Below are 27,974 nucleotides of genomic sequence, written 5' to 3' on the forward strand. Positions count from 1 at the left end.
ACAGTAGATTTGAGCGAGATGTTCTGTAAGCAGCATGTCACTTCTCTGCTGCAGGGCAAGAGACACGGTTTTAGCAGCATTAGAAATGTTGAGTTCATTGTCAGTGTTCATCCTCTAAGTCCCCAGCTGAAGGGCCTGTAGCTGGAGATTTCTTACTGAGAAATCTTTTATTCTGAATCTCGGCCTGTGATAACCTGGGTGATTTTTCTTAAAGCTTGCAAAGCCATTTATCCAGGGATGTAATTGAAATCCGGATATGCCACAGAATGCCGTGGCTGCACCGAGACCCAGCCTTGAAATGTTAAATAAGTAAAGATGCTTAACGGCTTACACCCTTAATGTTGACCCATTTTATAATTATTTTGACATTTTCCTTTACTTGTTTTGGGTTCATACTTATGCTGAGAATAATTTGCCTTCCTTGTCAGTCCTGCAGTTTTTTAATGGTACAGCAGAAGTAATATTCCAGTATTCCAGCTACGTTCACAAACACTGCAAACTCAAGGATTGTTTGAGGCACTTGTGCATATTACCATGTATAAAAGAAGAAATAACTTTAAAGAACCCGTGAACATAACAGCATCCTGCAGGTTCTGTGACTCCCCAGGAGCAGTTCTTGCTCTGGATGTCCTTCTGGGGCCAGTTCATGCTGTGCAGGGTGCTGCAGTTCAGGCTGTGCTGGGCAGGGAGGGCAGGGGCTGCCAGGGGAGGCTTCCTGCTGGAGAACAGCCAGGCTGGCCCCAGTGTGCACAGGGGACACCCCAACAGCCACACTCCCGTGTCAGTCTCACACAGTTGATCAGTGCTTCTCCTCACTTGAAGCAGGCAATCAGTTGTGCTCTGGAGAGGACCCAGGCCGATTCAGCAGTTGACAGGCCAGCACCTGATGCAAGGAAGTCACACTGTCACTGCTGCCTGCTGCTGTGCTGCTGGCTTGGCCGGGGTGTGATGCTGCCTTTCCTTTTGTTTGCCTCTGAGAAAATCAATAGACTAGTTCTGCCAGGAGCCCTGGTGAACATCAAGAGCCTTGTGCCTCTTCCTCTCAGTATCTGTCACAACTGACCTAAATATTAGAAGAGGATCATTTACTCTCCTGACTGCAGACTTGTCCCACCAGTCCCACAGACTGACTGACTGGGGGTCGGGGGTCACCGTCACCTTAGACATAAATGGAAAGAACAAACCCTAACTTCATCTTCTGCCTTTAAACTGAAGGTTTTAGTGTCAAGCTTTCTCTGCTTTTACCAGATGTATGATTTGTAATCACTTTTCCTCAGCTGCATCCTGGCTTTAGGTTTTTCCTCTGAGACAAGAGCTGCCCGGTGGAGCACCAGGCTGCAGGAGAGGAGGTCAGGCAGCCTTTGTCACACACAGGGCTGTGCCTGAGGAAAAGAGGGCTAAACAACCTAAAAGAGGGACACAAGGGGATTTCTGCCCTGTTCTGGACATTTCCTTGCTCAAAGGCTACACGTGATACAGCATAGATGTTATTAGTAGAGTTGCATTTGCCTAACAGCTTCAGTCAGGGAACACCCTGGTGGGCTGTCTCCGGTTTGCATGGTGAGTGTGAGATGTTTGGATCCGGCTGTAAACAGTCCCATTTCCATACACTCAGGACCATCTTGTCTCAGTTTGAGCTCCTGAAATTAGAGGCTGTTGTGGAAATGCAGTCCCTTATCTCTGTGTGGAATAAAACTTGTAATCCCCGTGTAACTTTTACCCACAGGGTGGGATGCTGGGAGGACTAAAAAGCTCCAAATATTGAACAATGTAAGTCAGCACTATGAGCAATTGTTGTTGTGAGTCAATGTTGAATGCTTGCCAAAGATGCCTTTTACAAATAAAATTTAGCACTAATTTATCAATGGGTTAGTTCAAAACATGATGTAAAGCACTCAGTACATAATGAACCCATCTGGATCGAAAGACAATGCTCGTAACAACTATATTATAAATAAATACTATGTTTAAGTGGACCAAATCAATGTAAGGGTAGTGCTGTGTTTATCCACTGACAATTTCCTGCTTTCCTTATTACCTGTAACTGGCAGAGAGGGTTTTGATAATAGTTTTTTTTTCCATTTTTTTACTTAACAAAACTGTCAACATGTGTTTATTACTCCTTGCCGTGCTCCCTGCTGCTCCCCAGCCATCACCTGGTGGCACAAGAGCAATCCAACCCTCGCCCCAATTCTCTTCCGCATGCCACGCTCTGCTTCTGGCAGACGGGGCATTTTGTGGCTCACTGTCCCCACGACGAAGGCGACCCATCCGCGGTGCTGCCCGAGCTGATCCTGGGCAAAGGCCACCCGAGTTCCTCCACGGCTCCTGTTCTGTGGCGTCCGAGCGAGGAGCGGCTGGCTCCTCCAGCTTTCCGCAGAGTAACCCCTGCTCTCTGTGTACATCTGCTGCAGCTGATGCAGCTTCAGGCTCGGGGGTAGTTTGGTTTGCTTTGGTTTGGTTTTGCTTTTCCCCCTTTTCCCGAGGTCAGCAGTGCCACGGGCAGTACCCAAGATCCCCGGGGTGCCGCTGCAGCCGCTCCGTGTCCCGCAGCCCGGCCGGTCTCAGCGGGGCCGGACGGTGCTGCCGGGGGTGCTGGGGCAGCCGGGGGCAGGCAGGGCCCGGGGCGGCTCTGAGGGCGCGGGCTGGCCCGGGGCCGGGGCGGCTCTGAGGGCGCGGGCTCGGCGTGAGGGCGGGCGCGGCGCGGCCCCTCCCCGGGGCGGTGCCGGGGCCGGCGGTGGCGGCGGAGCGGGGCCATGGTGAAGATCGGCGTCCAGCAGCCGCCCGCGGCGCTCAAGCCGGACAAGGAGAAGGAGAAGGCGGCGGGGGGCGATGGGGTGGCGGGCGCCGTGCTGCTGCCCCCGGGCGCCGTGAGTGGGGCGGGGGCGAGGGGCGGCGGGAGCCGAGGGGTGCGGGTGCCGCGGTGCTGCTTCGGACAGGCACCGGCAGAGGTGTGCGGCTTTACCGACGGCCTCGGGGGCTTGGTGGGCGCCCGGAGTTCAGAGGAGCGGGGAGGGGATGGGGCAGGGTAGCGGCGCCGGGGCGCGAGCAGCGTCCCCGGGCTCGGGAGTGGGTGTCCAGCGCGCACAGTGGCCGCAGAACTCATCCCTTCGGGCGGTTTAGCCTGTGGGAATGTAATTTCGGATTGGTCATGCATGGGTGGATTTCAAATCCCAACATCTCTGAAGGCTTTGGGTTGGCACGGGGAAGAGGCAAGAGGAGGAAAGCAGATGGTGCTGGAGCAGGATGGGAAGCAAGAGGCTAAGAGCGCAGAGCGCTAGATGCTTTGCAGGTGGGAGTTGACACGGTGATGTGGAGTTGCTCTGCTGGCTCCAGGTGATGGTAGGAGAGGGGAGCCAGTGCTCCTGCCTGCAGGGGTTGGGATCCCTTCAGGCGCAGGGGGAGCGAAGGCGCTGGAGCATCCGTAGCAGATGCGGGAGCGGGCTGGGGCTGGGCGGAGCCGGGTCGCTCCCGGGCTGTGTGAGCCGGGGCCCGGGGCTGGCACGGGCACTGCCCCTCTCGAGCACGGACAGCGAACCGGGCGCTGCTGTGTTTGCCAGGAGTTTGGTGTTTGTGAAGTCTCTGATGCTGGAGAGCCCCACTTGCCGGACCTGCTGGGTGGATTCCACACTGAGTAGTGCGAGGGTGTTGTCCTGAGCTGGACCTGACCCGCGGCATCCACTCTGCCTTGCTACACCGCTCGCGTTTCAGAGGAGGAGTCCTACATGGCATTTCTGTATTCCTCACAAATCCCTAGGCTGTGCATGTGTCTGATCATTTATTGAACCCTAGTCTCTCTCTGACTCAAAAAACGATGTGGGAGCTGTGGTTTTGCTCCGTTCCTGCAGCAGTGCAGAGTGTTCCTCCTGATGTGCCTCAGCAAACAAGTGGGAATGGCTCTGGAGAAGTGCTCTGCAGCAGGGGCTTCAGGAGACTGCTCTGTCCTGCAGAGTTCAGGGAGTCGCTGAGACTGATGATCTCTCCCATCACACACTATGTGCTCAGCTCTCAGCTCGGCTCCCAGCTGTGCTGCCAGGGTCTGGCTGTGCTCAGTCTGTCATGATTGCATCTGTTAATCTCACACCAAGGAGCTCTGCAGAGACCTGGGGGAACGTGGCTGACTGTGACCTCTCAGTGATTTCCTGATTGTATTTCCTAATTACAAACTAAGGTGCTCGTTTTCTTCCTGCCTCTGATGTCCAGCCCTGGAAGCTGACTGCCACACTGACTTCCAGCTCATCCTGCTGTTAAACCAGCTTTCCACAGCCAGAAACTCAGTTCTTCTGTTGATCCTGCATGAGTTCAGGCAGGATCCATCTACTTCTCGTGAGGACTGTGAGAAAAGCAGTTTAAAAAGTAATAAAGTGACAGAAGCTTGTTTCTATCATTAGTGCTGCCAGATCCCAGCAATCAAAATTATTCTGATTGAGGTCCTGCCAGATGTATGAAATTGGCTCAGGTAGCAAATAATAAATTTTGGGGTTTTTCTGTTGCCTTGGGCTTTTCTTTGACTTCTGGGAGGCATGGTGGTGTTCTTTTAAGCCCACCTCTGTGAGCTACAAAGGAACCTAAAAACGTGAATTTAGAACAAAGACTCCTCAACAGTCTCTTGATTCCAGCAGACAGACGTAAGAACATCAACATAAGATCCATGAAATAAGGGCAGGAGTGGGTTGCAGTGAGTCTGTGCAGTGTGAGGATGTCCAGGGAGCAGCACATCCACTGACATCAGGTGGCCTCTTGCTGTTGATGTTTTTCAGACTGTGACAGTGGATTCTTTGTTGTGCTTGGCTTAGCTGGACCCTTACCTTTGTAAAACACCCAGCTTGTGGCGTTGGTCTTTCCGTAGCCAGGTTGTTTTTTGCCATACTCCCGCTCCTGCTGCCCATAATTTCTGTCTGTGTGTGTCTTTCTCGAGCTGCCTCACAGCAAAATGGCATTGGTGACATGCAAACAAGATGCTCTGCATTCCTTTCCTCTGTGATCTCATAACTTCAATCCCAGTGATAGGAGCCAGAGCTGGGAAATGATTCAGCGGCAGCTTCTGCAGCCTGGGAATTTTGGCAGGTGCTCAGTGAATGCAAAGATGCAGCAGGCAGGAAGATGTCTGTAATGCTAATGTGTCCTGCAAAGTAGTAGGTGAGGAGTCGTGACAGCAAGCTTGCATGTGCTGAACCTTGTTTCTCCCCTGCACAGCTTGGCTTGAATTGGGAAGAATATGCAGTTTAAACTCGTGTCAGAAAAATCCAGGTAATTTTGAGACTGTTGCAAGACTTCAAGAGATTATAGAAGAAACAGTTCTGTCATTAAGTAGGAACTGTAGGGATGTAGCAGCCTTGAGCAGAAGGCAGCTTGAGTTACGCAGCCAGTAAAATAATCCATTGGAAAATATTTGTTCAGATGCAAAATAGTATTCAGTAAATTTTAATTGAACTCCTTATTTGCAATCTTAAATGGAAATAAATACATAGGCTGTGTCTGTAACTGCACTGGGAAATATGCTCCTTGTGATTGTGATGGATGTTGAAATCCACAGGAACCAAATAAAACTGATGGCTGGAGCTCTCTAGTCAAAACATGAGTTGGGTTTTTTGGGGTTTTTTTTGATCCCTTGTGCATCCCTCTAATGATTGCTTGTTATTTGGCAGAGACAGTGCAAGAGCCAGAGGAGAAGGGGTTTCATTAACAGCTGCAGCCTGACCTGGGGTAGATGAAAGTGGGCAGAGGAGGGCACCCCTCAGCCCTGTCTCTGTCCAGAGCGGGCTCTGGCTGCCCCGCTGGCCTGGCTGAGGGCTGTGCCAGGCACTCGGTGCTGCTGGCTGGGGGAAATAGCCTGCAGCACAGGCTGGTGTCTGGGGACAGGGGCATTTGCAGGAAACACATCTGTGTGATCCACGGGCTGCTTTCACAGGAGCCTCTTGTCCTGCCTCTGGGAAATACTGCTCATGCACTTTGTCTCTGGAAGGATGAGTGTTGAAGGCAGGGCAGTGTTTGCTCAGGTCTGGCTGCTGGCAGAGAAGGGCTTTACGGGCCTGGCAGGACTGGGAGAGCTCTCTCCATATCCACAGCCTGGTGATCCTGCTGGAAACACCTTGGCAGTGCCTCACAGCCCCGGGGCTACAAGGGGCTTTCCAGGGTGCACACACTGCTGTCTGCAGGCTGTGACTGATGTTTTGCTCTTGGTTGGTTGCAGTAATAGCAGGCTTTGATTTGATGTCTTTCATCCCATCTGCATTCCCAAAGTCTTGACAAGACTCAGTGGTCTTTGGATCACACCCTTCCTGGTTGTATGGAGAAGTTTCCCACAGGGAGCTGCTTGCTGCCTGGCACTGGATCCATCCAACCCTTCTGTGTCTGGGTGGTCTCCCTGCACCTGCACCCGAGCACCTCTGTCTGCTGGGTGCCTCAGCTCCCGGCTGCCAGCTGAGCTGTCCCAGCCTCCTCTGTGTTGCCACAGCTCCCACACCCAGCGTGGTTGCCCTGCTTGGCAGAAATAGCAGGGCAAAGCCTGGAAACCCATGGGGAGCACGTTCCCTGAGGACCCCTCTGGTGCCCAGGAAGCTCTGTTCCCTGTGGCTGCACATCTCCCCAGCGAGGAGCAGGTCTGCTGTGGGTGTGGAGCTCTTAAGCAGGCAGATAGTGCCTCAGTGTTGGGGCTGGTGCTGTGTCCCTGCCCCCCTGCCTTTCCTGATGCTCAGCTGGCCACGGTGAGCTGGGAATGCTTTCCATTTGCCCAAGCAAGCCCGAGAGGATCAGTGCTTTGTGGTGGCAGCAGGACAGCAGTTCTGGCTCTCTCGGGGCTTTGGTGCACCTTGAGCAGTGATGCTCCAGAGCTGGGCTCCAGCTCAGGGGGCAGGTGGAGGAGCAGTGGCTCTTTGGACACATAAAGCAGAGTCACACCAACCTGTGGATGCTGCTGTGCCAGTGCAGTGTTGGGTTTTGTGAGCAACTTCTTTGCAGAATGTTGTGAGGTGGGAGACAGATGGTGAGGGAAGGGGATGTGGGGAAGAGTCTTTTGCGAAGAGGCTTTTTCACAAAGCAAGCTGTAAATTCAGAGAGAGGAAGGAAAAGCTTGCTGGCAGCAGTGTGGATTGATTGTGCTCATTGACATGTTTGCAGGCTTGAGTCCAGGCTTGAGGCTCTCGAGCTGCGGGGGTTCTCACCATGTTCAGGCTTAGGATGGTAGATCCTAATTTTAAGAAGCAGCCTCCTGTAACAGAAAGTTATTCCTGATCTTTGCCCAACCCTCCTATAACCACGTGGGCTGAAATGGTGATTTCTTTTTGTGGCCTGTACGGAGTTGTCAGCTTAAAGAGAAGCACTGTCATTTGATTTTGGTTGTCTGTGGTTTGGGGATGCCTTGGAAGCAGAGGAAAAGGTCTGAATTGCAAAAAAAAAAGATGTCTCTGGACCCCTTGCAGGATCTGCTCTAGTGAAATACTAGACTTCAGTGTCTTACTGCTCTCTGGACATGAATATTTGATATTCCAGCTGAGCATGACAAAGGATCTGGCTAAAACTGGCAGAGGGATTAGGACAGATAGTATCTATTCCAAGCAGAAACATTATAAATGCAACTGAATTTTGAAACATGTAGCTGTCTTTTACCAAAGAGATGTAGACTGAAAAGCTGGAGCCAGAGGAACTGGAAATAGCTGTCCAGAGGTTTGTGTTCTCCCAAAGCTGGGGCAGAGCTGGAGCCAGCCCTGATCTTTCAAAATTTTCTACCTTCTGATGTTTACATTCTTGTAATGAACTTTCTCACACACTTTCTGTAAATAACTTACTGTTTTGCATTCTTTAATGAAGAAGGAGACATTTGATAGACTGTTAGTTTGTCCAGTGTCATTGGAGAGGTGGCACTTTCACCCTCCAATCCACTGTCACCTTTAGAAATCTATAAATGTTAAAATCAAAAATTAAACCACCCTTTTTTCACCTTGAAAACAGCGGTGTGTTGTTTCGTGTCCTACAGTGACAGCTCTTCACGTGGGAAGAACCTGTTGCCTTTACCGCTTTGGGCACAGCGGTTTTGGTGAGGTTTTTTTTGGCTAAACACAGAAAACCAAGAAATACCTTTAAAAAGAAGAGTTTCAAAGGGTACAAATGAACCAAAAGTCAGTATGGGACAGAAGCCCAGAAGAAGGGAGCTGCATCCAGCAGAGCACTGCAGCCAGATCTGGAGAGATGGTGGATGAGGTGTCCTTGTGCACTGCTCTGCACTTCCTGATTTTGTGCTACCAAATGTTTGCTCATTACCAGGTTTACATCAGATGGAAAAGGCATCTTCACTTGTAGGTACATATTTTCTTCCCAACTGATGTGTGAGAACCTAGGAATGCTTGGGTTTCTTTAGTGACAGTTTCTTTAATGCCAGTGTTACCATTTGAAGGAGGACAGTGTGAGGGTGCTGGGTTTTTTTCACTCATCTCTCTGCACTTGCTTTTCAGAGTTATCTTCCTTGGTGCCATGCCCTACCTTTGAAGTCAGTTTGAACAACAAAGAGAAGGGTAAATTTGCCTCCTCTCTCTTGCTGTTGTTAAACTAGACACCTTTTCTTTGTGGTGAATTTTCAAGTGTAGGATTGACTGTCACAGTTTTCCTATGCTGTTGCTGGGAGGAGAGATAATAGCTGTCAGTGTTCCAGAAAGGAGCAGCGACTTCATTTTGTGGTGTGACACTGTGCAAGTCCTGATTTTCAGGGAAGCAGCAAATGCTGTATCCCGAAGTCTGGTTCCTTGAAGATGACTAAACTTGCCCTCCAGGAGATGCTGGACTCTGCCCCTCTGCTCGGAGTGATCAGGGCAGGTTTCTGGCTGGGACTGTCCCTCTTGTCTGCAGAACCAGCAGAAGGCAGGATCTTCTTGGGCATCTTGGGCATGGCTGTGTCCTTTCTTCCAGCTTTTGGGAGTCGGTCACATCTAGAGGAAGAGTGAGGAGAGGTGGTGCTGGCTTCATTGGCCAAAGCCAGATCAGCAGTGCTTGCTTGCTCTTGGTGAGGTCCAGAATGCCTGATTTGACCATCTCTGCCTGCCTTGACTGTGCCAGCTCCGAGGCGGGTGCTGTGATTTTAAATTGTACACACCCAAAAGCTCTCCAGACATGGGCTTTCTGGGGCAAGCAGTGTGAGAGCCCAGTGGCAGTGTCCAGGTGAGTCCTGGGCCCAGCTGTTGCTCAGCTCTGGTGCTTCATTAGCCTCCAGAGGCATCACTAGAGGTGAAAAACTTCAGGTGAAATCATGTGAAACCTTTTGATGTGTCTTTTCCCTGTCACATTTTCTGCTTTCAGATGCGTTGCCACAGCACCCAATCCTTCACACCTCTTGCAAAATCAGCCTCTGTCTCCCTTGCCTTGTGCCCAGGGCCACTTGCATGGGTTGCTAGGTGGGCTTGTTTTACATGGGAGCAGTTGTACAACTGCAGTCTGGGAACAGGGGAGTGTGTCCCGAGGGACAGCTCAGCACTTTGGTGGGGACCCAGGCTCATGGCTTGCTTCTTCCAAGCCCTGCATGGTGGTAGAAGCAAACAGATTGGTTTTGGTAGCAGCTTCTCTTCCCTTCACCCAGGAGGAGAAGGAAGGCTCAGCTACAGCAAGAGCAAGCTGAAAGCTGTTGGCCTTTCCTTACCTCAGTTTCACAGTGTTCTTGAATATTTTTGGCATTTGTGAGAGGTCTTTTAAGGAGTCAGGTGTCTGCCCACCTGCATATGTCTTTACCTTTGAGTCAAGGCTCTCTTTCAATTTGCCACCCTCTCAGTTTAAGAGCTTCCCCTGTTCCCAGAGCAGCTGCTTTGCTTCGCTCTTGCTTGAGCTGCCTTTTGCCTACCATCACTCTAGAGAGATTTTGAGACCCAGTGCCGAAGCTTAACCTCTATTCTCCTGGGGAAGATTCCCATTCTTTTAATGCCACCTCCCACTTCAGGGAGTCTTCTGTAAAAAACCCCTGAACAACCCCTGGCCTTCACATGGCTGTGCTGGCTCCTTCCCTCTCCCAGGTGAGGTCTGCCCAGGTGCTCCAGAGCCTTTTAGCTGCTGTGGTCTTGGAGCTGCTCCATGGCAGGGACTGATTTTCCCCATCGTTGTGGTGAGTGGCCTGGAAATCAGGCTGTGTTTATCAGAATCAGTATTTTGGCAGTCAGGCTGTTAAGTGCCCAGGTTGGGATATTTTTTTTTCCACTTTGTCACAGCTGTTTATTTTCTCTCTGCCTGCCTCTCTGTTCAACATGATGCTTGGGGCTTCAGCTGTGAGCGTGGTAAGAACAGCCTTGTTTTTACCAGGGGCTTTGTTGGCTCTGCTAGTGCTCTGAATGGTTGTACTCCTGGGAGAAGGAGAGGGAAGCTGGAATCATTCCAGCTGGAAGTTGTTCTGCCTCTGCAAAAAAAACAAAACAAAACAAAAATATGGAAATTAATTCCTCACCCTGTGCAAAGAGGGAGGAGAAACAGCCCCTTAGTTCCATAAAGGGATGAAAAAAGGAGAAAAGAGGGGGATTTGTATCTCTCTTGCCGATGAGGGAGAAGGAAAATATGATCACTGAGTGCTTAGGAGCTCCCACATGCTAGGCTGCATTTTCAACATCCTGCTGTCTTTGTCGTATAGCAACAATGCTGGGGGTTTTAATTAGCCAGTGGTTGTTTTTGATATTCTAATTTCCAGCACTGTGAAGTGACTCCTGAGGCAGGTGGCTTTGTTGCTAGTCACACGCTGTGGTGTCACTCAAAGATGTGAGTAGATTCATTTATTGCAACTTTTTTTTTGCCTTCAGCTGGGATAGTCTCTTAATTACCGGCTTGCTTTTGGGTTTTTTTTTGCTTCCAGGCATCCTTGAGTCCGAAAGTCAGTTGTGTTCTCTGTGGAAATGCTGTCGGGTGACCAGTGCAAGCACTGCTCGAGGACTGCGAGCAGGGACTTTGGTTGCCTTGGAAACTGCGTGCCACACATATATATATATATATATGTGTATGTGTGTGTGTGTATTTTCCTCTCTGTCTGTGCATGCACATGTTTCCTTTTCTGACCTGGAGCATCAGAAATGCCCTTCAGCCTGGAAGAACTCTCCTTCCATGTGTGGGTTCCTTGAGAGGCCTCTCATTGCCCGTGCAGAGCTCTGACCCCGCTCAGCCAGGGCAGTTCCTCAGGCAGTCTTCCCCCACGGGCTCACCCGGTATTCTCCTCATCTTGCATCCTCTCCTCTCTCCAAGCATAACTGCTCTTGAGGACAGGACTCATTTTTGTTCATTTGGCACAGGAACCTTCTTTGGAGCGTCGGGGATGCTTTGATGGATGCCAAGATGCCTTTGCTGTGATATTTTAGCTCTCTGTTCCTCTCCCTCTTCTTGTCTTCCTTTGTCTGCCTTTTCTCTGTGTGTAGTCTCTCACCTCCCTCCTGCAGAGCTTGGCAGGCGCTCCAGTCTGGAGCCTGCCTGCCCACCCAGCTCACCCTGGCCATCCCTGGGGCTCTTCACCACTGAGCTCCCCTGTGCTGGAATTCCTGAGTGCAGACATGGTTGTCTTTGGGAGGCAGCTCTGGACTTCTTCACGCACAGTGTATCCCGCAAACTGCAGTGCTTCTCCTGGAGCCGGGAGCAGCAGTGAGTGCCCAGCCCCTGTGGGCAGTAGGGTGGACGGATGGCGGCTTTGCTTCACAAGCAGAAAGAGGAGGCTCTGTGTACAGGCATGGGAGTCACTTCCCCAAGAGGGGACACTCAAAGCTAAGCCATCACATCAGAGGAGAGCTCAGTCCCTTCCAGCTTACACCTGCTGTAAGTGGCAGCGCTGCAGTTTTCCAGCAATCAGCTGTGGGGTTTTTCCACTTGAAGTCAGTGGAGGTGCCACTATTGCAAGTCCTTATGTTTGTAAAGCAGTAACTGATTTTGCTGTGAATATGGGACTTGATGTGCTGGAGGTAGTGACCTTGAACTGATATTTCTTCTTTGCCCATAGTCCATCTTGGCCTTTGGCTACCAGAAATGAGTGAACAGCAAGGTAAGTTGGATTGTTCTAATGAGGGTTTCTGAAGTTTGGAGCCTGCATCCTTTGAGGAAGCCATGGCAGTGTCTGCAGTTATGTCAGTGCATCAAACATCGAGAGCTCAGGCTGCTGCTGCCTTGAAAAGTGTCCCATAGAGTGATGACATATTTTAGATGGCACTGCTCTCCAAACTGCATCCCTTTGCGTTGCATTTCTCTCCTCACTTGTCAGTCACCAAAATCACATCTACTATTTTTAGTCAGCCCATGCTTCTTTTCCTGTTGGGGGTGTATATTTAGACACTTGCCAATCTCTGTCCCCAGTTTGTCAGGCCCTGCTACACCTGAAATGGAAGATTTCAAACCTGCGTGTTTCAGAAATGCAGGAAACAGGGTTTGTGGAGGGCTCCTGTGTTTCTGAAGCTGCAGAAGCAGAACAGGGCCCAGAGCTGAGCCCATCTCTGCCGAGGCAGTGTGCAACTTGGGAAGGATCGAGGCGTGACATGACACTTTTCATTTTCTCACTTCTGTCATCTTCAGCAAGACATGGGTGATGAAGGAGCAATAATGTCACATTTCTATTTTTATAATCTTCTCCTGTATTAATGAGAAATTCCAAAGGCAGCATCTCACCAGGTATGGTTCTTGTGAACAGCTCCTTCAGTGCTGTGTCCAAGAGCTCAGTGCTGTGAAGTTGGAGGGATTGGCTCTGCCACAGGTGTCTGGGAGGTTTCCCTGCTCTGACTCACTGTGGCCTTTGAACTCAATTTCCAAACCTTGGACCAGACATTGTGCCCAACTGGGTTTCTGTCCCCCACCCCGTTGCAGGAGAATTGTTCTTAACCATTCAGTACCAAACAGGGATAACAGGACAACAGCCATTTTCATCATGTCTTCAGCAAGACCTGAAATTCCAAAGAAAATCCACTGAATTAGGGCTTTTCTCCACCCCTCAGGCTACTTTCAAGCCTCTTCTTCCCCATGGTCTGTATCGTGCCTCCATCCTTTCCCCTCTGGGTTTTGCTGCCTGTACTCTGTCGCTGTGCTGGCCCTGTGAGCTGGCAGGGCACTGAGTCATAGCGAAGAGCCTATTTTATCCGAGGAAAGGAATTCCTTTTTATATTCCAATATCCTGTCTGCTGCGGGTGCTGGGCTGAATGCCTGACAGCAGTCAGAGTCAGCATGTCTGGGAGCTCAGGCTTCTGTGTGGAGCTGCCTCTGACTGTCCCAGTGGAATGAAGGATTAGCAGGACAATGCCAGGCAAAAAACCAACAAGTGCAGGTGCTTTTTGTGACAGGTGGGTGCTTTTTCCTCCATTGTCCATGCAGGGGAAGAGCGAGCTGTGGCTTCCCCTTGGGTTGCAGAGCATAAGGAACTTTACCCACCGCCTCTTCTGAAATGGTCCCCTGGAAAGGGAGCTGGCCCAGCCCTTTCTGTAGGGTCAGCAAAGTGGCACTGCCAAGGAACATGGAGCAAAGAAGGGATCACTGCCTGGAGAGGCAGTGAGGTGCTCTGCAGAGCTGGGGATGTGTCCGTGCATCCTCCCCACATGCACATCTGTAGTGCCTGGACCGTGGACGTGCTGCCCTTCTGCTGCTTGCTGTTGCTTTTCCTTCTGTTCATTCATGGAGAAACAAATAAATGTTTGTCCTCTGCTCAGCCCAGGGAGGGGAGGAAGGGCCTTATGTTAATTTTTCTGTAAAATACATCTAGCTCTTGGAATATTGTGTTTAAAACAACGAAAAGAGGAAAGCCCATTTACTCAGCTGAAATACCTGTCCCTACCTCTGACCAGGGATGGATTTAACCCCAACCTTTCTTATTCCTCTTGGCCAAAAAAGCCCCAAGCTTGATCAAGGCAGAAAATTATTAGGATGGCTTGTTGCAAGTGGTGCATCTGGTTAATGAATTCTCTGGAATATTGTTAAATACCTGGTGAATGTACAGCATTTTTGTGTGTTAATATTTTGATTTTTGTCCTTTGGAAATGCACACCTTGAGGGCATGAACTGCTCTTCAGGAAAACCCTGCTGCCAAGTTTGATTCTCCCCTTGCTGGAGAGCCAGGCATTCCTAGGCAAGAAGAGATGGAAATCAGCTGTGATGGATTTTCTGGTTTTCAGAGTACCCTGTTTGTAAACAATTTTACTGCAGGGAGTGGGGTCCTGTGGGAAAGGAGATGTGTGGTGGCACAAGCAGGGCAGCAGCCTGTGCAACAAGCTTGTTGGATTTTTCCAGGCTGGTGCAGATGGGGTATCCTGGGTGAAGAGCTGTTGGAGCAGGCTGTGCCCTGCCCCATCCGTGGGCTCTCAGTGCTGGGGATGCCTCCAGCCCCAAGCTAAGGTGCAAACTGACGTAGCTGCTTTTAAATTGTCATTTATTCACAGTGATAAAGGCTAGTGGCCTTTCCATCTGCTGGGCTGGGGGATGGAGACACACATTTTTAGTCAGGTTTTCCTGCTGATTTTTATGCAGTATTTTGCAGGACTGTGTTAACTCTTCCCCTTGGCCTGGCTGGTTGCATTTTTAACCTCACTGCCTAAATTGCTGCTCTATCAGAATGCTTGCTCTTGACTTTTTTCTTTCCTCCTTCAGAATTTTTTTTTTTAATAACTTCTTCCAGATAAAGGCTCTGCTCTGCTTCTCCCACCTTCTCCCACAGGGCAAAGCTCTGGCATTTTTCCTGAAGCCAGGAATGTTTTGCAGGGAGCAAAACCCATCTTTGGCAGTGAGAGGTCGGATGTCTCACAATGTCTTTGGTCATGCAAAGAAGACAGAGCTGCCCTAGCAAGTAGCAAACCATTGTGGGCTGATTTCACCTCTCTACCATTCCTCAAACACAGCTTTTCTCTTAGTAGGAGTATTTTTTTTGCCCTTTGGGTTGCTGTGTCCTCATGAAGCCTCTCTCCAGGCCGTCCCTGGAGTCAGCCCGCAGCAGGAGCAGCGGTGCATTCACCGCCACAGCAACCTGGCACCCTTCGGATATGGTTCACTTGCAGAGCATTAAACATTTTCTCAGCCTTGCTTCAGTGTCAGGAGATCTTCTCCTTCCTCTTCACCCCCACCATCTGCACTCTCTCTGTGATGACAAGTGTCTGGGGAAAGCTGGTTTTGTGAAACACTTGACATCCAGCACGACTTTCTTGTCCTAGCGGTTCATGTCAGAGAGCCTTTAAACCTCCTCTAGTAATGTGATTTTTTTGTTTCTTTTTTTTCTGCGCTTTGTGGCTTGTCTGAGTTGCTGCCCATTGTCTGCAGAAGGAGAGGGAAAATGTAATATTTTTCAGCTTGCTCATCCCTTTATTTGCTGGAGGAGCAGCAGCAAACTGATTGCAGTGATCCTTCAGTGCAGGAAGCTGGAGGTGAATCGAGGTGCTGTGGGTCTTTCAGCAGCTGGGATGAAGCAGAAATAAATGTAGATTAATTTCTCCTGGAGGTGTGCTGGAATTGTAGCTCTCCCAAAGCAATTTGGTCTTGGCAGTTATCAGGCTGAATGTGGCTAGGAATGAAAAAGTCAATATCTAGAGAAGTCCCCATTGGCTGGGAGTAGAGCAGGTAGGAGAGGGACTACAGGCTCCTGGCTCTGCCCCTCTTCCTGCAGCTCAGTGGAGCTCAGGTGCAGGGCAGGAGCAGGGAATCCCCACGTGGCAGGGTCCCCACGGGTGCCTCAGTGATGCTGGTGTGTCCCAGTCTGGGACAGGAATGATGCCTCCAAGCCTGGCACTGAGCTCCTGCTCTTGCAAGGGCTGCTCCATGGTAGAGGAAGGGGAAAGAGGTGTTTGCTGGCACCTGGGCTGGGCAGAGCTGGTCTGATGCCACCAGAGGGTGGCAGGGGCACAGGGGCCTGTCCTGTTGGGGCTGCAGCACTGGCACCGTCTGTGGGTCTTGGCCTCATTATTCTGGAGAAACATCTCTTCCTTTAAGAAGTGAGGAACCTTAGAAATGAGAGGCTGATGTTTGCTTTTCAGTCTTCCTCCCGTTCGTAGCAGTCTCCAAGTAGCTGTGGAGAGTGTCTGTAGTCAAACACATCAGATCTCAAACTGCACAGAGGGAGTTAACCTGCAAGAGCCCTCCCTGGTGCCTCTCTCCCCAGCCTGCCTGCTCAGCTGAGGGCAGCTTTCAGCTCTTCTGTGCGGAATCTGGGGCATCTCTGAACCAGCTTCTTTCATCTGCTTCTGAAAGGCCTTACATCATTCTGCTTAACTTTTGAAGGGTTATTTTGGTAGTAAAAACAAGAGCATCATAGGTTGGGATGAGCTGTCTCTGGAAGGTAACCCTGCCTTTGCACTGCCCTGTGTTTTCAGCAGCACTCTGAAGAGGACAGGTCTGTTTTCTTTTGATGCTTTGTCCATTCTCCTTTGGAGCTGTGCTGCAATGTGCTTGAAAATGAAGTTGAGATCAGTGCATCTGTTTGTGTCAGCTCACCCCAGCAGGGCCAGGAGGTCCCAGTAATTCCCATCACAAAAATTTCCAATGAGAAATTCTGCCATGAGTGGCAGCATTTCAGCTAAAAAACTTTGACTATAAATACATAAATGCTGTTACATTCAGTAACCAGGAACTAAGAGTTCCTGATTTTATTTTTTATTTTTGGTCAGTCTTTACCTCCCACTGAAACAAAGCTTGTCTTTGTTCTGAGCAATTGGTGGGAAGCTGATGATACATATGTCTGTGTGTTCACACAAACACACACACACACACACTTATTTTTTCAATACATATAAACATATATGTATATAATGTACATAGTTTATGTATCTGGGGGAAGGGAGGCCAAATGCACTAGTGTTTTACTGTTGCCAGGTGTGAAGTAGCTTTGCAGGGTGATGCCTGCCCTGTTCATTGCACAACACAACCTCTTTGGATGGGGACAGCAGGTTGCTGGTGCCCTGGAAGCACTCTTGAAAGGGCCAGCAGGTTGCTGTGGCCTGGAGCATCCCTGGAGGGGACAGCAGGTTGCTGGTGGCCTGGAGCAGCCTTTGGATGGAAGAGTAGGTTGCTGGTGGCCCGGAGCAGCCTTGGAGGGGACAGGAGGTTGCTGTGGCCTGGAGCATCCCTGGAGGGGACGGGAGGTTGCTGGTGGCCCGGAGCAGCCTTGGAGGGGACAGCAGGTTGCTGGTGGCCCGGAGCATCCCTGGAGGGGACGGGAGGTTGCTGGTGGCCCGGAGCATCCCTGGAGGGGACGGGAGGTTGCTGGTGGCCCGGAGCAGCAGCTGAGGTGGGTGTTCTGTCCCCAGGAGGAGCCGGGCCCCGCGGCGCAGGGCCGCCGCTCGTCGCTCAGCGGGGTGTGCTACCTGACCATGGGCCTGCTGGTGCTGCTGCTGGGGCTGGTCTTTGCATCGATGTACGTCTACAGATACTTCTTCGTCACCCAGGTAGGAGAGCCTTGGCAAGCACTTCTGGCTCCATCAGCCTGAGCAGCCAGACCACCTTTGACAGATGTGCTGCTGGTTTTTGTTGCCCTGCACTGTGCTAACTCAGGAGCCAGGTTGCTGGGCACTGCAGATGAGGCATTTCTTAAGTGGTAGGCTCAGGCTGACCTCCATTTCCAATGCCAGGAAGGGCCTTCCAGAAACCATCCCCTTCCCTTATGGCTTTGTTTTCCTTTCTTTTTAACTGCATAAAAATATCCTGCCAGTTGTACCTTCTAAACTCCAGGTCACTGCTGTCTGGGGTACAGCAGTCTGAAAGAATGGCTTGTGAGGGGACAGCAAGCCCGGAGAGAGCAGGGGGGTACAGGCAGGGGAACAGCTTTTTGCAGTAGGTTTTTTAGGCTCTAGCACAGAAAAACTCTGTAGGTGTGACAAAAATAGGTGCTGCTATTAATAAAGCAAGAAAAGAAGTAAGAACTAAGTGGGAGATGATGTAGAAAGTGAGCCCTCAACCTTCATTAAATTTAGCACCTTTTTTTCCACACAGTCTTTGCAAAGCCCGGCCTGGCCTGGCCAAGGCACTGGGCTGGCAGCACTGTGGAGGGTCAGAACGCAGGGAATGAGACAGGGCAGAGCTGCTTTTTGAGGAGGAAACTGCTGAGCTCTGGGTTGCTGAGTGTTTGGCCAAGAAACCTCAGAGCACTGATTTGCACTGGAGCCCTTGTCGTGCTGTGGAGTGGCTATTAGTGAATGAGTTCTCCCAAGACTGCTGCTGCCTTCATCTCTGCAGCCAGCACTTATCCACTCAGCAGAAGAGTCTTTTTATATACTCCTTTTCTCCATAAATTTCCTTGCTGTCAAATTAATTTGCAGTCTTTGTTTCAAGAAATCATCAGTGCTTTATTACCCATTCTCATTTACACCCCATCTGGAAACACTGTGACAGCCCCAGAGCTGCGTCCCCTTCCCACACAGCCCTGTCCCAGGTGAGGGCACCTGTCCCTGGGCTTTTGGTGGAGGCACTTCCCTAGGAGAAGCAGCCCTGGCCCCGAGGGAGACCCTGGCAGGGACACCTCCCAGACTGCTCAGAGAACAGCAGCTCCTGTTTTGCTGCGAGGTGAATCCACTTTGTTTTGCTGTGAGGTGAATCCACTTTGTTTTGCTGCATTTGCCACTCCAAGCTACAAGGGCCTCTAGAAATGATTCTCTGCTCAGCCCAAGCTTTCTTTGAAAGATAGAAGAAATACGCATCTTTTTCTATGCCTCCTGTAGAAAAATGCAGTTACTGGAAGCCATGGCTATGGAGGGATGTGAGCAGCCTGGTGAGGAAATGTAAGAGCTTGCAGGCAGTCAGTTGGCCTTTCTGAATTACTCCTCATGAAAGCCAGCAGGGAATTCTTTATTCCCTTTGGACCTGGCTAGCATGAAGTTAGGTGTGATCATTTCACAAGGGTAATTTGCACTAGGTTCACCAAGAATGTTTTCTGGTAAAAAGCTTGATCTTAAAATATCTTCAAGCATCTGATGAGTGTTTTACCCAGCAGGGGTACGCTCCTGCCCATGTTTGCTGTAGCTCTTGGGGGGTTGTGTTGTAGCCCTGCCTGGATCTGTCCCCACAGCTGCCCCGTGAGAGCGTGTTCCACTGCGGTGTCCTGTACGAAGACTCGCTGTACTCGCCCTTCAAAGGGCAGCTGGAGCTGCACGAGGATGTCAAGATCTACATTGAAGAGAACTACGAGCAAATCAATGTCCCAGTGCCCCAGTTTGGAGGGAGCGACCCTGCAGACATCATCCACGATTTCCAGCGAGTAAGGAGCTCCTGGGGCCTGTGGGGGCACAGCATGGGGCTGAGCTGGGTGCACTAGCTCCATGTTCATGGCCTGGCACTGGCACTGTTGTCACATGATCTGTTCCTGAGCTGCTCTCCTGCCCAAGGCCCTCTCCAGGTTTTTCCAACCTGCTTGCTTGGTTGGGAGGTTTGTTTAATGCAGTGCCCTGTCTTCCCTGAATTCCCTCTTCTCACCCATTTTCCCAGTCAGAGTTCATTGCAGAGGGTTCACTCGTGTCGTTCCTGTGCTTGGCATGCAGGGTCTGACAGCGTATCACGACATAACGCTGGACAAGTGCTACGTCATCGAGCTCAACACCACCATCGTGATGCCTCCTCGCAACCTGTGGGAGCTGCTGGTCAACGTGAAGGTACGGCTGCAGCCCTGCTTCTTCCGCGTGCTTTCCTTGAGCGGGCTCCTGGGTGCCAGCTGGCAGCTCCTGGCAAATCAGAACTGCTGTGCCTGGGGAAGTGAGCCTTGGCCCTGAGTCTCCATGTGGAGTGAAGGCTTCAGCAGGTTTAGCTGAAGTACTGATTGTGCAGACAGCACAGTAATGCTGGCACGATGATCAGCCTGACCAGGGAGACACAGAGAAGCAGCAGGTTCCTTCCCTCTGGTGTTTACTGGCAGTGGGAATCAAGGGAAAAAAGAAAACATTCCTTCCTTTCCCCCTCCTGTGTTTTGCACTGTGGTTTGCCAATTGCAGAGCTCTCAGTGTCCCTTGGGGAGGAGCAGGCCCTCAACACTCACCTTTTGGGGGGAATCTGTGCTGCCCTCCCTTCTGGGCTGCAGCACCAGGCTTGGGCTCTTGCAGTTATGCTCACAGCCAGCAATTATTTGGTTTAGTACCAGCGATTTTGTTCAGTTCAGAAGCCTGTGCTGCTGAAAGCAGCCATCTTAAAATAGAATACTATTTAATCTTCACAGCAGGAAAAAAGCACAGGATTTTTCAGACTGCAGAAGGTACATATCTGTCTCAGTCTTCTGCAGGTAAATCAAGGCACTGAGCCTGGGTCTTTTATCACTCCTGTGAGGGTCTGTTTAAAAGAAAGGGGGAAAAAAAGACAATCTAATTCTAACTCTTTTTTAAATTCTCTTTGCTCACTTCCTGCTATGTGCAGTATGGTGAACTTTGCAGTGTGAGCTCAGAGACAAGCAGTTATGCTTGGAGAGAGCTTGATCTCCAGTCCCTGTCAGACTCCCAGTTTGTTTCCTTGCAGTCCTCACAATTTCATGCACTGTGATTGTCTGGCAAATGTGCTGGGAACCCTGCTGGGGTACAACACACATTTACTCACAACTCGCTCCAGACCTGCCACAGCTCCTGACCCTGGCAGGTGACCAGACTCTGGGGCAGAGGGAAATGGAAAAGGCAGGATTGCACAAGCTGAGAGAAAACAACTGAGAGACTGAGAATGCTGGTCACATCCTAAAATAACAGATATAAACTCACAGTCATTGAAAATGATGCATTGTCATTGAATTTAAAAAGGGAAAGGGGATGTGCTTATTCTTACATAAGCACATATGTGGTCATATGTGAAGGGCCCAAAGCAGGTGTGACTTTAAATAACCTCCTGATTATTGAGATGGTTCAGTAGTGTCCAGTCTGTCTCTGGAGGCTTTAACCTGTACCTTAGAGACATTGTTTTAAAGTGGTTAGCTTGGTTTTGGGCTCAGAAAAAGTTTTTCACCACAAGGACAGTGAAGCAGTGGAACAGGGTACCCAGGAAGGTTGTGCTGCCTCCATGAAATTCTTGAAGGTTTTCAAGACCAGGTGGGTAAAGTCCTGAGGTCCCTCCCCAGCTGCATTCGCTGTGATCCTATGGGCCTGTGATCTTCATGGCCACATATGGGAGGGGTGGCCTTGCTTGTCAGGCAGAAAGCTCAAGTTTATTCCTGCTGCAGGGAGGATCTTTATGACCTTGTGACTTGCCCTGCTGCTCAAAAATGCTGCCTTTTGGATGCTGGGTGAGCTTTGTTGGTCCTTGGACTTGGAGACATTTGCCTTCTCTGCATCTCTGAATGCAGTCAAGTCCTTAATGAATGAGACTAATTCCCAGCAGAAAGTTTAGTTTTGGACCTGTTCAGTGACTGCATTCCTGTTTCTAGAATCAAATCACAGTCCAGCAATTAACACCAGAGGTTTGCTCCAGCAGACTGGGGCAGCACAGGGAGTTGGGGAACCTCCTTTGCTCTTTCCTCCTGGCCAGCCTGATGCCAGGGTGCCCCTTTGCAGATTGGCTGCCACGTGCACTGTGCCTGCTTCTTTCAGGCTTTATTCTGCACAGATGTGACAGTTCAGTGACCAGGCCTGCATCAGTGTCTGACATAAAAGGATGGAGGGATGCCCCCCCATGCAGCAGCAGGAGACTGGATGTGACCTAGTTAAATGATGGACAATCCACATCTCTGTGCAGAACACAAGATGCTCAGAGCTTTAGCTTGCTGAAAGTTCTTGGCAGAGAACTTGAAAGTACTGTCCTTATTGCACAGTCCTGCCATGGAGGAGTGGTGATTCCTCCTTCACCTGCCACAGCTACTGAGACAGTGAAGAAACTAGCTTGTGTGCTCATGTCTGTCTCTCTGAGCCCTCTCTCCAGGCCAAGGGTGTGGCACATCCTGAGCCCCATCCCTGGCTGTCACTGTGACAGCCCCTGCCAGGAACTGCACGTATCTCACGGCCCCCCTGCCTTCTCCCCCTGAGAATCAATAATGGAATTTCTTGCAGAACTGAAGTGTTAGTGCAGTACAAACTGGCACTAATTCTCTAATCCTGCAGTGTTAGAGGACAGCCTTATTGATCTACCTGGCTGTGCCAGCTCAGCAGCACAGCACTGAGTTAAGGTAGTGTGTTTCCAGGTATGTGGAGATAACCTGTCCGGGGAAACAGAAGAGGTGATACCTGAAATGGTGCTGCTATGCTTGCTTTTCACCTTGGTTATTGCTTGGTTTGAACAGACAGGTGTCTGCTAAGGAGGGCAGGAGCCTTCCTTGAAATGGAAAATGTAAACCCCCTCCCTCTGAAATATTATAATTTTGAAATTAAGGGGCTCTCAGGCAAAGATATGGGAATAGGAATAACAGTTCTTTGCTAGGAAAATTAAAAATGCAAATACAATAGCACAAAAAAAGCAGTCACAGAGTCAGAGCATGCCCTGACCCCCTGTGTGTCAGGGTGGTGGCAGCAGTGCCATTCCATGGTGGCTCAGCCCTCCTGCAGTGCCAGCTGTGCTTCTGCTGGAGCAGGGATCCTGGACAAGGCTGGAGTTTTCCTCTGAAGCTCCAGGGCTGCTGCAGATGGGCCTGCTCTCCCTCTGGGAATGCAGTGAGAAGAAAGCTGCTCCTCTGGGAATGCAGGGGGCAAAGGCTGCTGTGCTGTTCCAGGCTCAGATTGGATCCAGGTAGGAATGCTTGGCTCCTGCCCTGGGTGCAGCATCTCCCATGGGATGATGGAATTTGATCAGCCATGCAGGGACACTCAGTGGCCATGGACAGCAGAGATCTCCTGGAGGGAGGATTGGCTGTGGGAGAGATAAAGAAACCTGCCCCATGAACAGCAGAGAACTGCCCCAGCTCTGACAGATGGTGATAGAGCACACACCCAGCTACACCTTTCAACTTGAGACAGTTATGCTTACCTTGGCCCCAGGGTCTGACAGTTCTTTTATTTCTTTGCCTCTTCTTAAGGAAAAGGGACCAGAGGTGATTTTTTGCTTCATGATCTAGTTAGCATCTACTCACAAGTGCCCCTGGCCCAGGCTGCACTTGTTACACAGCTGCAAGGCTGCACATGTTACACTGTTTGTTACTACAGTGGTGTCCAAACATGAAAGATGCCCTGAGCACCTGGGAATGAGCTTGCAGAGAGTCTCCAGTGCTGAGCTGAACTCTTTCCCACAGGGGAAGATGAGACCTCCATCTCTGGGGTACACATAGAAACCCTGTTTTTTCCATCCCCTGGTAGCTTCCTGCCATGACACCTCCTCACTCATCACCCTGGCCTTCATAGTGGCCTCTACCTCAACAGCAGGGATGTTACTGCCCCAGACATTCCTGGGGCAATGAAGGTGTGTGGAGAGCTCATTTCTTCTCTGAATGTGGTGCCCATGGCCCGTCTCTAGTCCCCATTCCTGTGGGCACTAAGGGCAGGACACCATTGTGGCTCTGCTGAATGGACCAGAGAGGAGAGGAGAATGTTGAAATCTGAGCTGGGCTGGTGGTATTGGGTTTTTTATTTTGCAGTAAATTAGAGTGCACATTTCAGTGGAGTTCCTGGAATTTTGGTTAAGCTTTTATTTCTCTCCAGATGGCTTTGTTGTACTATCAGAGTTACAGTTTTGGGCATCCTGCTCTAAAATTTGGGTCAGTTTATAACAGGGTCAATCCTACACTGACTTCACCCCTTCTGTGAACATTCCATTTTTGGATCTCATCTGTTTTGTGTGCACTGTGCTAGTAGCAAGGGACAGTTTCTTGCAAGGACAAGGTCACATGTTAACTGGCCTCAGTAAGTGGAGCTTGAGCCTCAGCAGTGAATGAATTTTCTGCAGTTTGGTTGTCCACGGTGCTCTGCGTGAAACAGTTGTGTTCACAAAGTGTTTGTGCCTTAGCTCAGTGGAAACTCTGTCGTTTCAGAAAGGGACATACCTGCCTCAGACATACATAATCCAGGAGGAGATGATCGCCACGGAGCACGTCAGTGACATGGAGCAGCTGGGCTCCTTCATCTACCGCCTGTGCAGCGGCAAGGAGACGTACCGGCTGCGGCGGCGCGGCGCCCGCCGGCGTGAGAGCCTGCCCTGCTCCTCACCTCCCCATCACAGCCTTGCTCCTCACCCCCATCACAGCCCTGCTCCTCACCCCCATCACAGCCCTGCTCCTCACCGCACATCACAGCCCTGTCCCATCCTCCTCACCCCACATCACAGCCCTTCCCCCTGCTCCTCACCCTACATCACAGCCCTGTCCCATCCTCCTCACCCCCATCACAGCCCTGTCCCATCCTCCTCACCCCCATCACAGCCCTGTCCCATCCTCCTCACCCCACATCACAGCCCTGTCCCATCCTCCTCACCCCCATCACAGCCCTGTCCCATCCTCCTCACCCCACATCACAGCCCTGCCCCTGCTCCTCACCCCACATCACAGCCCTGCCCCTGCTCCTCACCCCACATCACAGCCCTGTCCCATCCTCCTCACCCCACATCACAGCCCTTCCCCCTGCTCCTCACCCCACATCACAGCCCTTCCCCCTGCTCCTCACCCCACATCACAGCCCTGTCCCATCCTCCTCACCCCACATCACAGCCCTGCCCCTGCTCCTCACCCCACATCACAGCCCTGTCCCATCCTCCTCACCCCCATCACAGCCCTGTCCCATCCTCCTCACCCCACATCACAGCCCTTCCCCCTGCTCCTCACCCCACATCACAGCCCTTCCCCCTGCTCCTCACCCCACATCACAGCCCTGTCCCATCCTCCTCACCCCACATCACAGCCCTTCCCCCTGCTCCTCACCCCCATCACAGCCCTTCCCCCTGCTCCTCACCCCACATCACAGCCCTTCCCCCTGCTCCTCACCCCACATCACAGCCCTGCCCCTGCTCCTCACCCCACATCACAGCCCTGTCACATCCTCCTCACCCCACATCACAGCCCTTCCCCCTGCTCCTCACCCCACATCACAGCCCTTCCCCTTGCTCCTCACCCCCATCACAGCCCTTCCCCCTGCTCCTCACCCCACATCACAGCCCTGTCCCATCCTCCTCACCCCACATCACAGCCCTGCCCCTGCTCCTCACCCCACATCACAGCCCTGACCTGCTCCTCACCCCTCGTCACAGCCCCACTGTGGCTGGTGCAGCCGTGCTGGCCTCTTCATGGCCAGAGCTGGGTTTCCCTCTGGGGGTTTGCCATGATGCTTTTCCCATCCAGTTAATCCAAGCCCAGCTTCAGGATGCTGCTGCAAACGGGTGCTGAGTGCTGTGTTTGTGTCATCCATCAGCCCGATACAAATCCTGCAGAAATGATTGCAGGAGCCAGCAATTCATTTACACGTGGGCTCCTGGGGCTGAACTAATAGCAGTGCTGTTGGGAATTGTTTGGAAAATTTCCCTAATGAAGGCACCTGATTCAGTGGCAGTTATTCAGAGCAGATTAGATCTGCAAATTGCCTTTAATTAATTAAGTTCATAATAGTATGGAAAGCGTTGTGAAGAGGGAACATTGGACTGTGTAAAAATGATTTCATGGAAATTAGCAAAATGTACCTTATCGTAACATTGCTGCAAAATACTCTTTAATGCCAATATTTGTATTAATTTGCTTCTGAGGTATACTTAAAGGCTCACCTGGAACATGGACCCACAGTCAGTGAGGTTTGGATCTCTGGGGAAGCTGCAGGGTGCAGAGGTCCCCATGGCTGTAGCTGATGGTGCTTTCCCATTGGGAACTGCACTGACTCCCATGGAGCCCTGGCACGGTCCTGCTTGTCATTGGGGCACCGGGTTTGCTGTAAGGGGGGAGGAGCTGCCAGCAGAGCTGCTCAGAGCTGAGGACCTGCATTTGGAGGGCATGGGGAAGTATTACCCAGGGGGAGGCATTACCCCAGGCTGGGGCCACAGCAGGATCAGGCACGCAGGGATACAAACAGGTGTTTTAAACACTTCTTGGCTGCATCCAGAAGCCTGTGACTTCTGCTGGTTTCTTGAGGCTTTCTGGTCCCTGAGATAATGCTGAGATGCTGTCAGCTGAAACCAGCTGTTGCCAGGTGACTCCTTCAGCCCATAGCAGCTCTTCCTGCAGGACTATAGCCTAGAGAAGGATGTTAATTCTTCCAAAGACCAGATAATGCTGCTTTCCATATGAGCTATGTTGTCTCCCCATTTCAGTGTTCAGAAGTTGCATCTCATCTGCTTTCCTTCCCCTCCTTGCTTTGGTTCCTACAGATTATCATTTGTTGATTCACCTCTCTCCTCTCTTTAAATCACTTCTAGGTATCAGTCGACGTGAGACTGGAAACTGTCATCGCATTCGTCACTTTGAAAACACTTTTGTGGTCGAAACTGTTATCTGCCAAAAGTCATGAAGCCACTCTCCAGATGTAACCTTCCTCGGCTTTGCTTGCACACACATGCTCTCAGCCCTCTCTTTAGACATGGTAATCTGGCTACTTTTTATACTCCCCCCAGCTTGTGCAGCTCTAACCTCTGGGGTCCTCTGTGGCCCTTTCTTCCCTGCTACCTACCCAAGACATTGGCTGGGCTTAAATTTACACAGTGCTCAAAGGTAACTGGGGGTAGATGCAGCTTCTTCCACACCACAGGATGGAAATCTCTTTCGGGAGCAGGTTTGGGTAGAAGGGATGGCTGAGAAATAGGAATGCTGGAAATAGGTGCTTTTCAGGCTGGGATATTGCTGTGAGGCTGCCATGGCATGGGGGCAGAGGGTGTATGCACAAGAGGAGGATTTCCATTTTGGGGCTGATACAATGACCTAAACCAGGTGCACTTAGGAAAGGTATAGTTATGAGGCTACAGACAGGGCAGTTTGAGAGCTCAGCAGAGGGAAGGAGGTGTCAGCAGCAGAACTGGTAGTTACTGGCAAGTCAAGAAGCAGGTTTTTCAAATCTTTTAACAGTGTGTATTCTTGTGTAACTCCCCCACTGAAAGCTGTTTTGATAGTAATCACTGTAATCCAGCTGTGTATCACATTATCTGCAGACACCAGTGGAGGACAGATACTGATACAAGGCAAGATTCAGCTGATCAATATCCTGCAGAGAAATTGTTTGAACAAAACTGCATTTCTATTGATCATCAGACAGAAGAATTGCAGAGTAATTAAATATTCTTCCCTCCGTTCCATAAATGTAGTTAAAACTAATTAGGTTCTTGAAATGCAGGCAGTTTTTTGGCTTGAAAGAATGGGGTGAGTTTCAGCTTGGCACATTCTTGTTAATTGGTTTCCAGCAAATCTGGACCTGTTCACCATCTGTTGAAATGAGCTTGTTGTTTTGGAAGAGGAAGGATAAAGTAAATGCAAGTACAATCATTAACTCAGCAGAACCAAAATGCAAAGTTAATATATTTTAAACTTCTGAGTGTTAATTTTATGAGTTAATTATGTGAAAACAAAACAGGATCTCAGGATGGTCATGTAATGCAATAGGAATTAGTATATCGTTAGAGGCTGAGTATTTATTATTTTATATAAACATAGCTATAAATATTAATTTCTGTCAAGTAAAGGATGCTTTGGTTTCATTCTGCTTTAAGCTTGATGTAAAATGAAGAATTATGTGCACTTCTTGCAGGTTGGTGTGGAAAGTTTCCCACTGCCAGATGGGTATTTACTTTTCTAGCATTGTGTTTTCCCAGCAATAACTTGCTGCGAGCCCCAGCCTTTAATTGCCAAGAGGATGACAAGAAGTGGGTCAGAGAATTGGTTCACTTCATGGAAGTAACTGGTGAATTTAAGCCCTGCGTTTCTCTTCATTTCTGGAAGCCTGAGCCTGCACTCAGGTGGCCATACAGGCCTCTTGCTCTCCCCTCTGGTTCTGCATGATGTAACTGGTCATTGGATGTGCTAACTGTGCAGTCCCGCAGCTGTAAGGACTAACCTTGGCTCCTTGGGGTCAGCTCATGTGGTCACTGTTCCATAGGATGAGAATGCAGTTGTAGAAAGAAAACATAAGATGCTTTGTATATTTTGTCTGGTGGGAATCTTACTTCTTAGGAAAAACCCATGGGATAATAAAGTCTTTTACCTCTGATCTGTGAAGTGTGTGTTTGTCTGGAATGGG

General features: G+C 50.4%; 1 protein-coding gene across 1 annotated transcript; it reads left to right on the forward strand.

Annotated features, from left to right (window-relative positions):
• The first annotated feature begins 2,705 nt into the window (after positions 1-2,705).
• Positions 2,706-27,944, forward strand: ITM2C (integral membrane protein 2C). Its single transcript, XM_038146255.1, has 6 exons — positions 2,706-2,870; positions 17,205-17,342; positions 18,959-19,147; positions 19,428-19,538; positions 23,807-23,957; positions 26,167-27,944. Exons 1-6 carry the CDS (start codon positions 2,757-2,759, stop codon positions 26,256-26,258), a joined length of 795 nt encoding a protein of 264 aa, XP_038002183.1. The 5' UTR covers positions 2,706-2,756; the 3' UTR covers positions 26,259-27,944.
• Positions 27,945-27,974: the final 30 nt, after the last annotated feature.

This window comes from Motacilla alba, chromosome 9, assembly GCF_015832195.1.
Source record: "Motacilla alba alba isolate MOTALB_02 chromosome 9, Motacilla_alba_V1.0_pri, whole genome shotgun sequence".
NCBI lineage: Eukaryota > Metazoa > Chordata > Aves > Passeriformes > Motacillidae > Motacilla > Motacilla alba.